General features: G+C 33.9%; 1 protein-coding gene across 3 annotated transcripts in view; it reads right to left on the bottom strand.

Moving 5' to 3' along the window:
* Nucleotides 1–15,428, bottom strand: part of FSTL5 (follistatin like 5) — a gene marked incomplete at both ends in the record, with an annotated part of 572,330 nt that overhangs the window by 80,062 nt on the left and 476,840 nt on the right. For 2 of the 3 annotated variants that reach the window (XM_080915373.1, XM_080915374.1), the window contains 2 exons: nt 8,532–8,650; nt 14,699–14,725. In XM_080915373.1, coding sequence (XP_080771499.1) covers nt 8,532–8,650; nt 14,699–14,725 — 146 coding nt within the window. The remainder of the gene's footprint in view (nt 1–8,531; nt 8,651–14,698; nt 14,726–15,428) is intronic. The other variant, XM_080915375.1, reaches the window with a different exon arrangement.

Here is a 15,428-nt window from a genome sequence, read left to right as displayed (position 1 = left end):
GAGAAGAGGCTTTACATCCAGAGAGGGCATGTTTTCCCAATGTAAGGGCGTGCCAAGGCAATGGGGTAGAGAGGGTGATTAGGAGGGAGTGCACCTTTGTGAAGGCAAATGGAGGGGAGGGGGGATGGGAGCAGGGCAGGGGTAAAGGGATAACATCTCAAATGTAAATACAGATTATATAATAAAAATAATGGGGAAAAATCTTACAGTGACTTTTTATTATGATCTGAAATGATAGATGTGAACTAGATTAGAAAGAAAAATTCTAGTCATTTCTGACATTTGTAATGATTTCCTAGTTAGGTTTAATTTACCTTAAAGAATGTATCTTATTGGAAGTAACTAATAGCTCATCATTATAAATCCATAAAAGAAAAGAAATCTGAACTTAAAAAAAGTAGTTAAATAATTTCAATGACCTAGAGTGTGAGCTGCTGGCCTCCTTCCCCTTTATTCTTCTTTCTTGGTGTGGCATTGAGAACTGTATGTTTTACTGGTTTCTCCTTTTGGTTATTTTAGATGTGGAATAACATTTTCCTTTTAGAGACACCATATATCTTTATCTCTCATCTACACACTGTGAGTGAGTTAGAAATGTGGGTTGAGTTCCATATCAGTCTATTGACTCATCTGCACATATTTAGCACATGTAATACTGTTTAGCCACTGTAATTTTCCCTTGTATGCACAGTGATAGAGAAAGATGGTGCCCCTCATTTAGACTGGATTCTTTCATCCGCACATATCGTCCAGCTAAGTGCCTGGTGTGGAAGACAGACTGAGTCATTTGTGAGCCATCTACTGACTGAAACAATTATTCTGATATAACAGATTTATCTCCCCTGGATTATAAATCTATTTGCAGACATAATTACATATGTTTCTATTTTTAGACCTGATTGCAGTTCACACAGAAATTTGTTCTGCATAAAAATGCTAATAAGGAGCAAAACTGCATATGATTAACCTTCTCTTTCCCTTAAAATCTGTGATGGAATCCAGGAGTTGACACAGGTGACAAAAGTTTCTTACCAAGCAATCATACTCCCAGACGTAGGACAAGAATTAAAATAATTTTAAATATCTCATAATACATTTTCTTTGATGATTTTTTAGAAGACTTAAATGTATGTATTTTTTAACATAGAGTTTTACTCTGTAGTTCTGACTAGCCTGGACTCATAAGTAGACCAGACTTGTGGTAAAACTGCAACAGTCATTCCACATCTGCATCCTGTATGCTGGGATTACAGTAGCAAGTTTTGTGTGTGGGCTTATTATGAAAGATGGTACAAAAATATATACAAGTATATGTATTTTATCAACTAGAGAAAACCATAACAAATCTGTTCCGTATTATCAAATATTAAACTATTTTTAAAATGTTACATTTATAAAATTATGTTAATAAGTGCACCCAATATTTCAGATTAAAGAATTAACTATAATAAAAAAGCACACTACAAATGTATGGATTTTTTAACATGGTCTTATAATTTTCCTCTGTTCTTATCATGGCCAGGGCCAGCCACAGTATGTGTAGAAACCTAGCCATGTTTCCAACCACTGACTGGTGTTGGCCATGATGCCAGTATTTGAAATTCATTTGCTGTGCAGCAATGAGCTGACTTAAATGGAACACTGTTTGTATGGCCCCTTGCCAATTTTTCCTGCCTCTTACCCATGCATATCTTCAGAATGGCATATTTTCCTATTTGGGGAAAGGTATTCACTCCAGGGAAATTCATCAGGGTTCTATTATTCAACATACTTCCATAAAAGTAACTTCCCCACTTACTGGAGCATGTGACTTTTAGTTCATTTATATCCAGTTTTTTTTTTTTTTTTTTTTTTTTTTTTACTACAAGGCACAATTACCACAAAACCTGATACAACAGAAGTTTTGGTAAAGATAAATGGATTCACAATTAAACTAAGTTAACTTAAGATGTACATTAATGGTAATATTGAGTCCAAGGCTCAAGAAGTTTGTTAGATCACAGTGAAAGCTTAAGAAAATGGGGTACCATGTATTATAGAATATTATTAAGCTCTTAAAATTCTGTGAACCTGATATGTGTTTGAAAGAAGATGGAACTTGGTGTTATGTTTAGTAAAATAGTACAAAGTCAGGCAGAAAGACAAATGGCTTCAGATTTCTCTGATGTAGGAACAAACAAAGACGCAAACTCATGTTACAATCCTGGGGATAAAATGAAAACATATTAGAAGATGAGGGATTTGAGACCCTAGAGGAGAAAAAGGCTAATCAGTAGGAACCTCATTAAAATTAAAGAGTAACAAGACATTCTGGGGTTCTATTGGAGAGCATAGTGATTATTTCAAAATGCTAAAAGAATTCACACAGTTTCTATCACAAAATGGAAATATTTAAAAAATATGTATGTCTAATCTAATATAAACATAATATGATGACATTAATAAAACATCATATTGTGCTGAAAACTCATACAATTTTATGTTTTGTGTATATTTTGAAAATAAATTTATATATAAATTAAGATTTGGTTTCATCTGACAGCTCCTTTGTGTTCCATATGGAAACCCGGAGTGTCACCACTTTGAGTAACTGACTGGGAAATAATCTTTGACAAACGTGTTTGAGACAGAAGTTGGTATTATGTCTATAATTGCTACATCACATGCTATTTAATACATATAGATCTACCATATGAATACAGAACCTACTGTAATATTTTGTTTTCTCATCTTAATACATAAATATGACAGCACAGCTACAATGTGGCCTAGCAAGCACTGGAAAATATTGATAGAGTCATTAAACTGTTGAAAATCTATGCTAACTGCTTTAACATGATGCAACATTTTTTTTTTTTTAATAAATGAATCAACAACTAAAAACTCAGTTCTTCCGGGCAAGACATTCTTTGGGTAAGATCAGAGATTGTTAGATCTGGCTCATTGTCTTTTGGATTCTTATTAAATGGCTGTATCTAAACTTCACTGTAGAATTTACATTGTGTTCCCCTTGCTTCACATCCTCTCCAGCAAGTGCTATCACTTGGTTTTTGATCTTGGCCATTCTCTATAGAGAATGGGAGCAGGCAATTGGAGGGCGCAATTGGAGGATATATTATGGGTAGGACTGGGAGGAAAGCAGGGAATGGGACATGTGATCAGGAGGTAAAGTAAATAAAAAGTAAATTATTGAAAAACGGGTATAATGTCTAGATTATTAAGGATAATGTCTTATATGTAATAATACAATATAAAATAAAATGTGTATCCAAAAGAAAAAAATAAAATGTGAAAAATTACGAAGATGCACCCTCTCCCAATCGCCCTCTTCACCACAGCGCCTTGACATTCACCTACACTGAGAAAATGCAGCCTCAATGGACCAAAGGCCTCTTCTCACACTGATACCTGACACTGCTATGGGAGAGGGGTGATGGGGGGATAATATTTGAAATGTAAATACACAGGCCATCTGCCATCCAGAACAGCTGAGATCCAGGGACACAGGTCTGGTGAGACTGTGCTGTGAGTAGCCAGGGCACAGAGAGGTCTGGGTCCAGCACACAAAAAGCGCTCTCCCTCCCCTGATTGTATCTGGGAAGCAGGAACTCTGCCATAGGTACTTGGTTTCCACATGCAGGGCCCTTGCATGCAGAACAGGTGCTCAGGCCATCTGCCACCAGGAACAGTGGAGATCCAGGGACAAAGGCCACAGGCCAGGTACACAGGAGAGATGGAAAACAATCACTGACAACAAGACCACGTATAATCACAGACAACAAGATGGCAAAAGGAAAGTGAAACAACTTACCCAAAGGAAAACAAGACAACCTGGCAACACCAAAATCCAGCTCTCCCATCACTTTACTACCTAAAAACCCAATTATTTCACTTCTGGGCATATACCCCAGAGACGCTCCAACATACAACAAAGACACATGTACTACAATTTTCATAGCATCCTTATTTATAATAGCAAGAAGCTGGAAAGAACGCAAATGTCCTTCAGTAGATGAATGGATACAAAAATTTTGGTATATTTATTCAATGGACTACTACTCAGCTATCAAAAACAATGACCTTATGAAATTCTTAAGAAAATGGATGTATCTAGAGAATATCATCTTGAGTGAGGTAACCCAGTCAAAAAAATACAGACATAATATGCAGTAACTGATAATTGTATACTAACCCCAGAAACCTCTGAACACCCCAGAAACAACTCACAAGACTATATGAAGTTCAAGAAAAACAGAGGCGAAAAAGAAAAATGAAAAATCATTATGCTTAATCCTTACACACCAAGAAATCTTTGACTATTTGCAGGTTACATCTTGTTTTACATGTAATTTATGTTCATTGTAAGTAGTAAAATTTAGTGCATACTATCAAACCTTTAATAAAATCAAGTACTGACAAAAATCTATTCATATACTTTCATTCAAATATGCTTTTAAAATCTGTACGTTTATCTTTGGTTTTTAATATAAAGTTGTTCAATTAAAAAAAAGAAATGTAAATACAAAGAGTATCTAATAAAAAAAGGAAAAAAAAAACAAAAAGTGTATAGCACCCTCTCAGAGTTGGGTACACCTATACCTTAAATCATTAATAACTTAAGAGCTAAGAAGATAGCCTTGTAGCAATTTTTGGTATTTAAATGTCATTATGTTTAATCTGTACACACCAAGAATACTTTGACTATTTTCATGTTATGTTTTGTTTTACATGTACTTTATGCTTAGTGTAACTAGTAAGATTTCAATGCATACTAGAAACCTTTAAAAAATCAAGTAATGACAAAAATATATTCATATAATCTTATACCATAATTCCTTTAAAATCTGTACATATATCTCTGTCTTATTAAATTAAATTGTAAGAAAAAAGACAGAAATATTACAAAGTATGTAAAAATGTGCTTTTCAACACTGAACAGTTTTTGTAATATCTATTAATTCACACATTAATAAAACAAAATTAAAACAGTTAGTTTGCCGAATTATGTTTGTTTCAGCCATAATAATTCAAATGGTTTGATAATCTGATATCGTTTCCAGTGCATTTTAAAAACAATACTGGGCGTAGCTGTGAAACTGTGCAAACATAAAATATTTAATAGTGATATTTCAACACATGTTATTTTCAAAAGACAAAATTGTTTTAATGTGCAACGTGGCCTTCACATGATGACATAAGAATATCTACCAATACTGTTTGATTACATAATATCTACTCTTAAGAATCACATAGTGAAAAGTTAACCTTACTTTGAATACAAATTTTACTGTTCTCAGTCATTAAGATTAATTGGCTGATGTTATGTATATTTCATTGAAGGGTCCTTAATGTGCTGTCTTCTAGAATCTAGAGGGACCCAAACCGCAAGGGAACTGCACAGCTTCCTCAGGACTGTTCTACATGACTTACAGCCCCTACTCCAAAGTTCACCATACTTTGAGTTTTTGTTCAACTGAAACACAGTGCGGAAATTGTGTAACAGCATGAATGTTGGGAAACATCAGAAGATCTTACATCTAGCATTTCAAACAACAAATTCATAAATGTATTTCTTTTGAAATCTAAATACTATTCTCTGAAGGAATGCTTAGAAGGTGTTTATATCACTCGCCTTGGGACATTCTTAGCCTAGTGCCACCGAGCAAGCCAAGGGACAAAAGCTTAAACTCTCACCACTTAACAGTTCTGCAAAAGAAGCCCATTTGAACAGTACCTCCCAGAGACAACAGTGTGCAGGGGAATGCTCTGACTTTGGTTTCAGAATGCACAGCAGTGTGGAATTCAGAGGGCTGCTCACTGTATATGCCAGAAAGTAATACGTCCACACCACACATGAGGGTGATGTTTAAACCAGTGTTTGGGGTACCGCAGATTGAAAAGTTGTAGTTGGATTATAAACAGAACAAAAGGTAAAGGGAAGTTGGAAATGTCACCAGGAGAGTTAGTGAGAGCTCTGTAGAGAAACCTGTTGTGCTCCCACGCTAACCTGTATCCATCTTGCACATAGTAGCTGGCTCACTGAAGATCTTCTATTGCTGGGTACGTTTTATATGCTAATAGAGTATCAGAGTTGGTTTCTCAAGGAAAAATGACTTTCAAATGAAGAAGCTCATAAGCTAAAATAGGAACCTTAGAGATTAATGACGAGTGTGCTGCAAAAGGCTGATTCCAGTTTTCCTTCTCAGAAGGCTTGAAGTCGGGATTAAGTGCAGAAATAGAACTTCCTAGCCGTGTTCTACAAGAGCAAAGCATAACAAGACATGGGCCATTTTTTTCAAAGGTGGCAGCATAGCCAGCCAGAGCAATACCCTGGATTTTGTCAAGACCAGCAGCTGGATCCAAAGTAAGCTACATGTCTAAGTCCTAGCATCAAGGTTATAGCACATATGGACAGATGAGGCTGATAGTCCTTGCAATCCAAGAGAGTGAAAAGTTAGAAATATAAAGAATGTAAACATTTTCCAAATTTATTTCACTTGAATCTGAATCCCTTATTTTGAAGGAGAAAAATATTTACTTGAAACTCCTACGCACTCCGACAAGACAATGTTGTGTGTAAGTAGAGCAAGGGGCCTGCCTATCAGAGATACAAAAGAAAGGGCAAAAATCAAACAGGGAGATGAAAGAACAGCACAGCTCACTGAACGAGTCCTTGCCAACAACTCTCCCAATGTCGGAAACCTAATGTAAGCTGACATTGCACCAAAATTGAATTTTTATTTAGAGCAAGCAAACAGGACCTTTTGAAGAATTTGATGGAAGCTTCGAAGTGTATCATTTCTTATCTACACTCCAGTGATCCACACTCTGTGTTGGGAACTGAACTGTTACTATCTTAATGTTAAAATGACTTTGAAAAATATCATATCGATGTTTATTCTTTATTCATGAGGAAAAATGATTCCAAAAGATTTCTCCCCTACAGCTGATATCCAAGAGAGTTATCGTCTAAAATCAGGTAAGATAGGTTTAATTTCCCTACTCCAAAGAGATGTTGTCTAATATTCAAACAGTACTTCAGACCTTATCATCATAAATTAATAGGCACTTGAGATTATATTTATCTTTTATAACCTTAGTGATAAATTATTCTTAGAAAAGGTTTTTTGACAAAAAAAAAGAAAAGAAAGAAAGAAAACCACTGTTTTGGTAAAATTGATGAATGGGGATTAATGTTAAAGTAGGGAAGAAATATGATGTGTTGCTCTTTAAATTTACACACACAGACACACACACAGACACACACACACACACACACACACAAAGAATGACAAGCCATGGGTTCAGGTAATGAGCTTTTAGCTAAATTGTTTTACCGTGTTTATGAATAGCACTTCAGTACCAATATGCAACTTGTCAGGCACTAAAGGAAACAGAGTTGATACCGGCCATCTATACACACCTAGTGAACCACGGTATCCAAATGCTTGACTAAATCCTGATAAAGTTGTAGTAAAAGTGTTTATGGGGGTGAATGATATCATCCAGTCTGGTCAATGTGTGTTAAAACTCATGTATCTCAACAAAGATAAAATTCTATCTCAAGATTGTCAAATTGAAATCTAGGTGGAGTTTTCTACCTGCACTAAGATCCAGAGAGAAGGTACCATTTTTCCATCAATTTCAGGTTCTAGCCCAATAACCTGACCTTCGCAAGAGTTAAGCTGACACATCCACTCTCAGCTACATGGTCTACTGTAGGCCAGTTCTACCAATATCAGATGCAATACATTAACCCTTAGCCCTCAATTCTCAGGATCTGTATTTTAACATAAATTTATGTTCAGAAATACAAAGAAAGGATGGATGAAGGGACAGAGAGTGGCAAATAAAGGATGGGAGAAAGGGAGAAGGAGGAAGCGGGGAAGAGACACATGAAGGTAGAAAGATAGAGAGACGGAAACAGACAGACACAGAGAGCACAGAGACACTTGTCCCTGATGAAACATGGTCATTGTGCATTATACTTTACTCTCTCTACATAAAATCACTTAATTCTTAGACAGTTCTGAAGTACAGTACCAGAACATGCGCACGCATACTGGAATATTCAGGAAAGTATGTTCATTATATTTATAATAAGCACATTTTGACTGCTTAGTATAATATAAATTTGTGTAGAGAAGATAGATGGTATTATTAAGTGTTACATATACCAAAGTATATACACTCCAAAATTATTTATACTTAGTTTTTTTTTTTTTTTTTACTCTTAAAGAAATGCTGTCCTCAACATCTAGAGATGTCTTAAATTTAAAAGTCCAACAAAGTTATCAAAGAGTGTGCATATTGTGGAATTTACATGTTACCACATTCATGTTAAAACAAAAAGTATTAAAATTGTAATATGTGTTCTTATTTTAGGGCTCATATATAAAAGCCTCATGAAATCATAGACTTTGAATTTTCTTCCATCACAAGCTATGCATAGTCAAAGACTTCACTGACTGCCCAAAATGTAATTTTACTTTACTTTCATTAAACTGAAAAGAAAATTTTCAGATACTTGCCTGCAATCCAAGGAGCTTTTCACTGGGCTTAATGTGCCTTTGAAATTCACATTCCGTGGGTTGTATCACTTTGATTCCATCTTCATAGAAAACATAGAACATGTTCCCAATTCCCAGACCTTAAGTAAAACACATTTCAAAAGTTCAAAACAAAAGTATCAGAAACAGTGACAACAAAAGCAAAGAGCTCACCATCTCCCTAGCAGGCATACATTTAAGAAGTTGGATAGTGTTAATAAACAACAGGGACCTTCGTTACATAAGACACACAGAGACATTTTCTGAGTCTTCCTGATCTGAGTTCCCTTTATATAAATCAGCGCATGTCTCATTCTCCTTCAAATAAGTACTAATGGAGTTATGAACTTTTTGACACAGTGAATATTAAAAACTTCTTCTCTAATGAATGTGTGTATTAGAGTTAAGGGGTAAAAGTCACTAATGAAGAATAAAATCCATTGTAGTTTTTATCATGGTTTCTGATAATGAAAGAAATTTCACTCATTTGGGAGGTCTTCTTGTATAAAGACTATTAGAATCAAAAAAGAATAAATGTACCAGATATTGGAAAATATATATCATTAAACATCCTAGACACAGGTCTTCCAGATTTATTTTTAATTTGATAGCTTTGTAAATCTATTTCTTTAATTTAAAATAAACTTACTAAACTTTTTTACAGAGATCTGTTAAAATTTTAAAATAATCATTTTAAATTTTGTCCATTAAAGATCTGTGTGCACTGATAAAAGAATATCCTTTTTTTTTTTTTTGGAATCCACACCAAGATGTTCAAGAAGCTGAAAGGATGCCAGGGGTGATGTTGGAAGAAGTCTAAACTCAGGTGTTCCCACATCATAAGTAACACTTGCCACTGGAGAGTATATATTTGCCTAATTCTTCTTTAACTTTATGCACATTTGTTTGAAAGAATACACACCTGTACAGGTCTCCCAAGGACAGATACATTCTCATGTGTCCTAAGAAAGGACATATAGGTACTATGGGCACACATATTAATGAACACATGTATTGAAAGTATACACACCTGTCCAGGAGCACCATGGGTCTTTTGCATACCTTTCTGTGAAATAAAGCTGTCTAAGGATGCTATATACTCATGGACATCTGTCCATAAACCAAACACACCTGGCCAGTAGTTCCAATATCTTCATGTACATGTGTCTGAGAGTGTACAAACCTGTCTAGGCACCTATGTGAACAGGCTTACCAGTTCTGGGCTCTAACATACTCATTCACATGTGTCCTGGGATAATACATACCAGTTCTGGGAGCCTGATATTCAGGCAATCTTTTCACTTTATGGATTCGGTGTCAGCTTATATTCAACATGCTCAGGTTGAATATAATCATGGATCTTCCTTTTCTAACACTAGTCAGCCAGTTTCTTTTTTTTTCAGTTATGTTGTTGGCTTCTAATTTGTTCTATCACCTCACTCAATATGTTCAATTATATTTCACATGTTCTTTGAAAGATGAGAAATGATACTTAATTCTTGATAAATTGAAATGCCAAATATTTGTTAGATTTTTTTCAAGTTCTCAATTCATCTATAAATTGCAGAGTAATTCTTCTAACTTTTAACAAGAAACATTGACTCTGGATCAATCTGGATAATTATACGTCCAGTCTCAGGTTTTGCATCCATGGGGGAACAAAATAATTTCCTAGCTTATACAAGTATTTGCATATGGAACTTAAGTCATATTTTATGTTATAAATCAGCAGCTACTAAATTAAAAAGTCATAAATTATACACACTTAGATTTATATTTCTCTATTTTAATTAGCAGGAGGGAAATATAATTCAATGATTAATTCTGAGGTTTTTGGATTTTATACATAGCATGTTTATATGGGAACTTCATGTAATACCTCTTTTGGATTCAAATGACTCTAGATTATTTCAACAATTATCTGTTAATTTTAGTTTCACAGAATACCACATTAAGAGAGGATTTTCCTAAACAGTACAAACATGGTAAGACCTACATAGGAGTCACCTTTGTCACGAGGAAAGTCAAAGAAATAATTCAGTACTTGTCACACGTAAGCTATATGTATTACTGTGCATAGCAGAATATAAATTCCATATACACATTATAATGCTCGAAAGGTAGACTGCTATTTGTGCCAAGAATGTATTTGTATCAATAAAGCCTACTATGTAGACACTATCCTAATTGATATATACAATACTTTAATAACTATTAATTTATTACTATCGGTTATTGCATATAGCTATTACAACTTACAATCAAACAGAAATGAATCATGCCTTAGCGTTTGTCTGAGCTGTGCTGGCACTTCTGCACTTGCTATTTCTTAAGATGCTTCTCTCAGTTGTGAATGGGTAACCATCTTCTTTTGTGTTTCTCCTGATGACCACCATCATAAATGGCGACACATTAGAACTAACAAGTAGCTACATTTCAGATCTCCTAAGTTCCTTGAACTATTTCTATCCCTGAATTCTCTAGCTTCTCCCATTATAGTTTTTAAATTTTTTTTTGTTGTTGTTGCTGTTGTTGTGTTTTGCACAGTACACTCAGTGGGATCCCACTCTGAGCTGAACTGTCCTTTAAAACATCAATTTATCCAAATCACCCATTTATGACAGCAAGTCTGCTTTTTACCTTGAAATTAGGAATTTACACCAGTAACCTTATAAATATAAATATATCTCAGGACATTAGTCACAGACAAAATATAAATAACTATCATTAATAGGGCTTTACTTTGTTTATTTTTAATTTTTCCAAGAAAAAAAACCCCTTCAATTTTATAAAATCATCATGAAAATACTCATAATTTTGGCAAAGAATAATAATTATGTGACAATTGCCCATATTGAATTTAGAGGTCACAACTGTATCACACAACTATTAGTAGTAAATGAGACCCAGAGGCCCAGATAAAGCAGAATGATTGGGACCCAGCAATATCTAAGAAACAGTTGAAAAGTTCATGAGGCTGATGGGGGTGAAAAGTGAATTCATTGGTATATTCATTTGTCCTTGAATCTAATTTAGTGCCATATTCCATGCTAAACTTCTACCTTCCCTATAATATGCAGTTTTACAGGTTTTTTTCCCAAAAATTCATGATCCCAATAAAATTTCAATTTTGCCATTTTTGTAGTATGTTTCTTATAGTCTTTCACGTCATAATACACCAAGAGCTTTCTGCCCACGCTCATAGTGGAGCACAATGTCATATTCATTATTCTGTATGAGCAGTGTGTTGTTCTTGAATCTACAAGCACGTGATGTCATCTGAATGGTCTCAATTCGATTCTCAAATAGTTAAGTAAGCTGATCCCTGCTATTAAACCCGTCATAAAAATATTTGAAAATTTAAAGTAGTTTAATTCTGCTCATTACTTTTGAAAACCTAATGCTTAAAACAAGAATATGTCCTGTACATAACATTTGGCTTCCTTTCTCTGTTGAATTCTAGGACTCAAAAGAGTCTGTGTACAAACTAACTATTCAAGAGTAAAGATGCCCTAGAACTCATGAGAACCTCAAACAAGTTAACTTCCCCATTCTCAGGATTTATTTAAGTACTAAAGTGTAAATGCATATTAAAAACAGTACATGTAAGCCAGTCATACTGTTGTAAAAATGAAGTTGTCTTGATTCTCACATTAAGAATGATGAATCACACAGGTTTTAATTACTCTGTGCTTTAATGAGTGTCCAGTGCTTCAGCACATTACAACCACCCTAGAGTTCCATAAAAGCCTCTGCCATACTAGCTCTAATAGCCTTCTTCTTTTCCATTTTCTTTTCTCTTTGTTGATGGAGACAAACACAGGTATCATGACTCTCCCCAATAAATCACTAATCTTGTGTATACTGACTCTAGAGATGAGTTCATGATTTCCTCGTTCCTCTATACTCTGTTTTTCTTCTCTACACAAGTTATAGAAGACATAGAAAGAATTGTAAGTGCTGTTATAAGCAGAAAGTATTTCTAAGCGATTCTGAACATTTAATACAATATTAATGTACTGGAGGACACATGGCTATGCCATGTACTTATATGTAGCACCTGGAGACAGAACACTGATAGAATGAGTTTGTGCCCTGCTCACTGCTATTTATTATAAACAGCAGATATATATGATGAATTTTATTTCAATGTGATTTGAGTCATTTCTGGATGTTGGGTACTCATTTAACTTAATGGAATCAGGCATGTTGTGGGGATAACTTTCCTGAATTAAACTTTCAAATGATGTTATAATTTATAACAAAGTCCATAATAACTTAAAATTATATTATGATTTGATAATCAAAGTGTCTTACTGCATTTAAATACTTTTAGTAATTAATAAAATCTAGTTTCAGTGGCTATCAATATACATTTTTAGATATATACAGATTATATATGCAAAGACCTGGATAGATTTGGTTAAACATGAATATCACCTTTTTTGCCCTAACTAGAATATTTGCTTTTTAATTTTTTATATTTAGTTATCCTTATTTGTGTTGTGATTTTGTAGTTAAAACTGCTATAAGACACTGAGAACAATCAGATTAGTATATGAAAATCATGGTTTTATATTATGATTATCTATAGTAAGACTTTCTTACATATAAAGTCCTGGTTTCAATTCTAAGAATAACAGAAAAAGATGTCTTGCTCATTCTTTCATTTTTACTTTAACAGTTCTGGGAGTGATGGTGTCAAGTCTTCTCTCGAAAATAGTAGCATACAAGAGTGAGCTAAGTCACTACCTGTGCTTTTTCCAGAATTAGTTATATTGGCATTGCCTTTCACTGGCTGAAATAATCCAGTTGGTGAATACTTATGCTATGAATATTATGTTATCATTATGCATTGATTATTATAGATTAATAATGAAGACATTATAAAAGTCAAAACATTTTTCATGCACTCTGAGTTGGTTTGCATATCACAAACTTGAACAGCGTATGCCCATCATGTGTGAAGTACCATGAAGAGTAGCTGACTCAGCAATGAGACAGAACAATTCTTTATATTTTCCAAGAGTCAACTACTAGACTCAGATCTGTGGTTTATTGTCTCCTGCTCTGCAGATGCTGAGATCTCCATCACAATGATGAGTTGAAATAAGATTTTTAATGTCCAGATTGATATTCATTTGCTTTGAAAAGGAAATATGGTATAAATAAACACTAAAAACATATGAATGCTGATTTTAGCATAATTGAGCTATGTGAATTCAAAGGTGAAATATTCAAGTTGAATTAAAGGGATACACAGTCAGAGAACAGTTTCAAAAACTCCATTAATAAAGAAGATCAAAAAGAAGTATTGAAGAAACTAATGTGAGAGTTGAAATGCCTTCTCAATGGCAACAGAAGTGAATGCCACTGTTTAAAGTTTATGTGATTCAGTGAAGGAAACAGTAGAAATTCTTGTCCTAATTTTTTGTATACCATTTATCCAATTTAGACTATCGTTAAAAAGCCAGAAGGAGCCTTGTGAGTATTAGTAAAAGTTATACGTATTTCAGAAATAAACATGAAGACTTATACCAAGTGGTAGGCCTGTGCTATGAAGTGAAACTCTATTTAAATTATCCTTCAACATAGTAACTCATTTCTATATACAATAATATTGCAATTTTTAGGGCAGTTGGATAGTTGTTCTTATTCAAACTAAAACAAGATTTGCTGTGGAAAGTACGGTAATTGTAATTGATTTTACTGTCTTGACATACTTTTAAAATTTTAAAACTACTATAATGGAAGAGACTATTATTAATGAATCCAAGTGACAAGAAATAATACTTACTATTTTATACTTACTTTAGGGGTATGTGGGAGGTATAGATATCACAGCATACAGAAAGAGGTCAAAAGAACTCTAGAGAAGTGTGTGCTTTCTTTGAAACAAATGGGCCCCAGGGAATAAATTCATGTCATCAAGTATAAAGGTGCCTTTATTCACTGAACTATTTTTCTATCCCATGTAATTAATAAATTCTTTAAGAGTCTAGAGTTATACCAAGAAAATGTATTACAGTCAAATAAAATATTGAATCAAAGTGAAAACACTCCCAATATTAAAATAAATGATTGTCTGCAAAATGTAGTAAAAGTCAAACAAAAGACACAAAATTATAAAAATCAATTGGATTTAGTACCTTCTTCTCTCCATAATATGTTAGCTACTGCAGCATGCCAAAAAAAGGAAGAGAAGAGGAAAAACACATCAGTAAAAGTTAGTTGACTTGTGATACAAATAATGATTAACAAGGTTAAAATCCTAGGCGAAAAACATGTGTAAGTGCTGAGGAGAACCCGCAAGGCTTCCATGGCTCAGAAAGAGGTAAGTTTTCAAACAGTCTATTTTCTGGAACAAAGACTAAGGGACCAACTAAGAACAATTTTATTTCACTTAAAACAAGAAGACTTAAGTCAGTTTTATTAAGATACACATTTAGAAGAAACAATGGTAGCTAAAGCCTTCAAATTAGTTAACAGTTTTAAATCAACAAATAAGTATTGTCCCAGTATTTACAATAGGTATCATACTCCCAAAATATAAAATACCCTTAGTGGTGCAGATTTGTAGAAAATAAGGGATTCTCAACAGTTTGTATTGATGTTTGTGTAATGTCTCATTTATTGTTTTAAACCAGGCAATATGAGAATATATATAAAAATATATTGCTAACCTAAAGACACACTTAATATTTGTGAATAATAAGTTTATGAAATACTAAATGGAGACCAAACAAATCAACGAGATAAACACTAGTTAATAAATAAGAAAAATGTCATTCGATTCTTTTCTAAGTCAGCCATTATATTTTGTGACTACACAATATAAATTTAAAGGGGGTTAAATAACAGAAATTGAAGGCACATATA

The sequence above is a fragment of the Micromys minutus genome (genome assembly GCF_963924665.1).
Source record: "Micromys minutus genome assembly, chromosome: 4".
NCBI lineage: Eukaryota > Metazoa > Chordata > Mammalia > Rodentia > Muridae > Micromys > Micromys minutus.
Note: the sequence above shows the minus strand (reverse complement) of the source record. Positions and strands in the feature narration are given on the sequence as shown.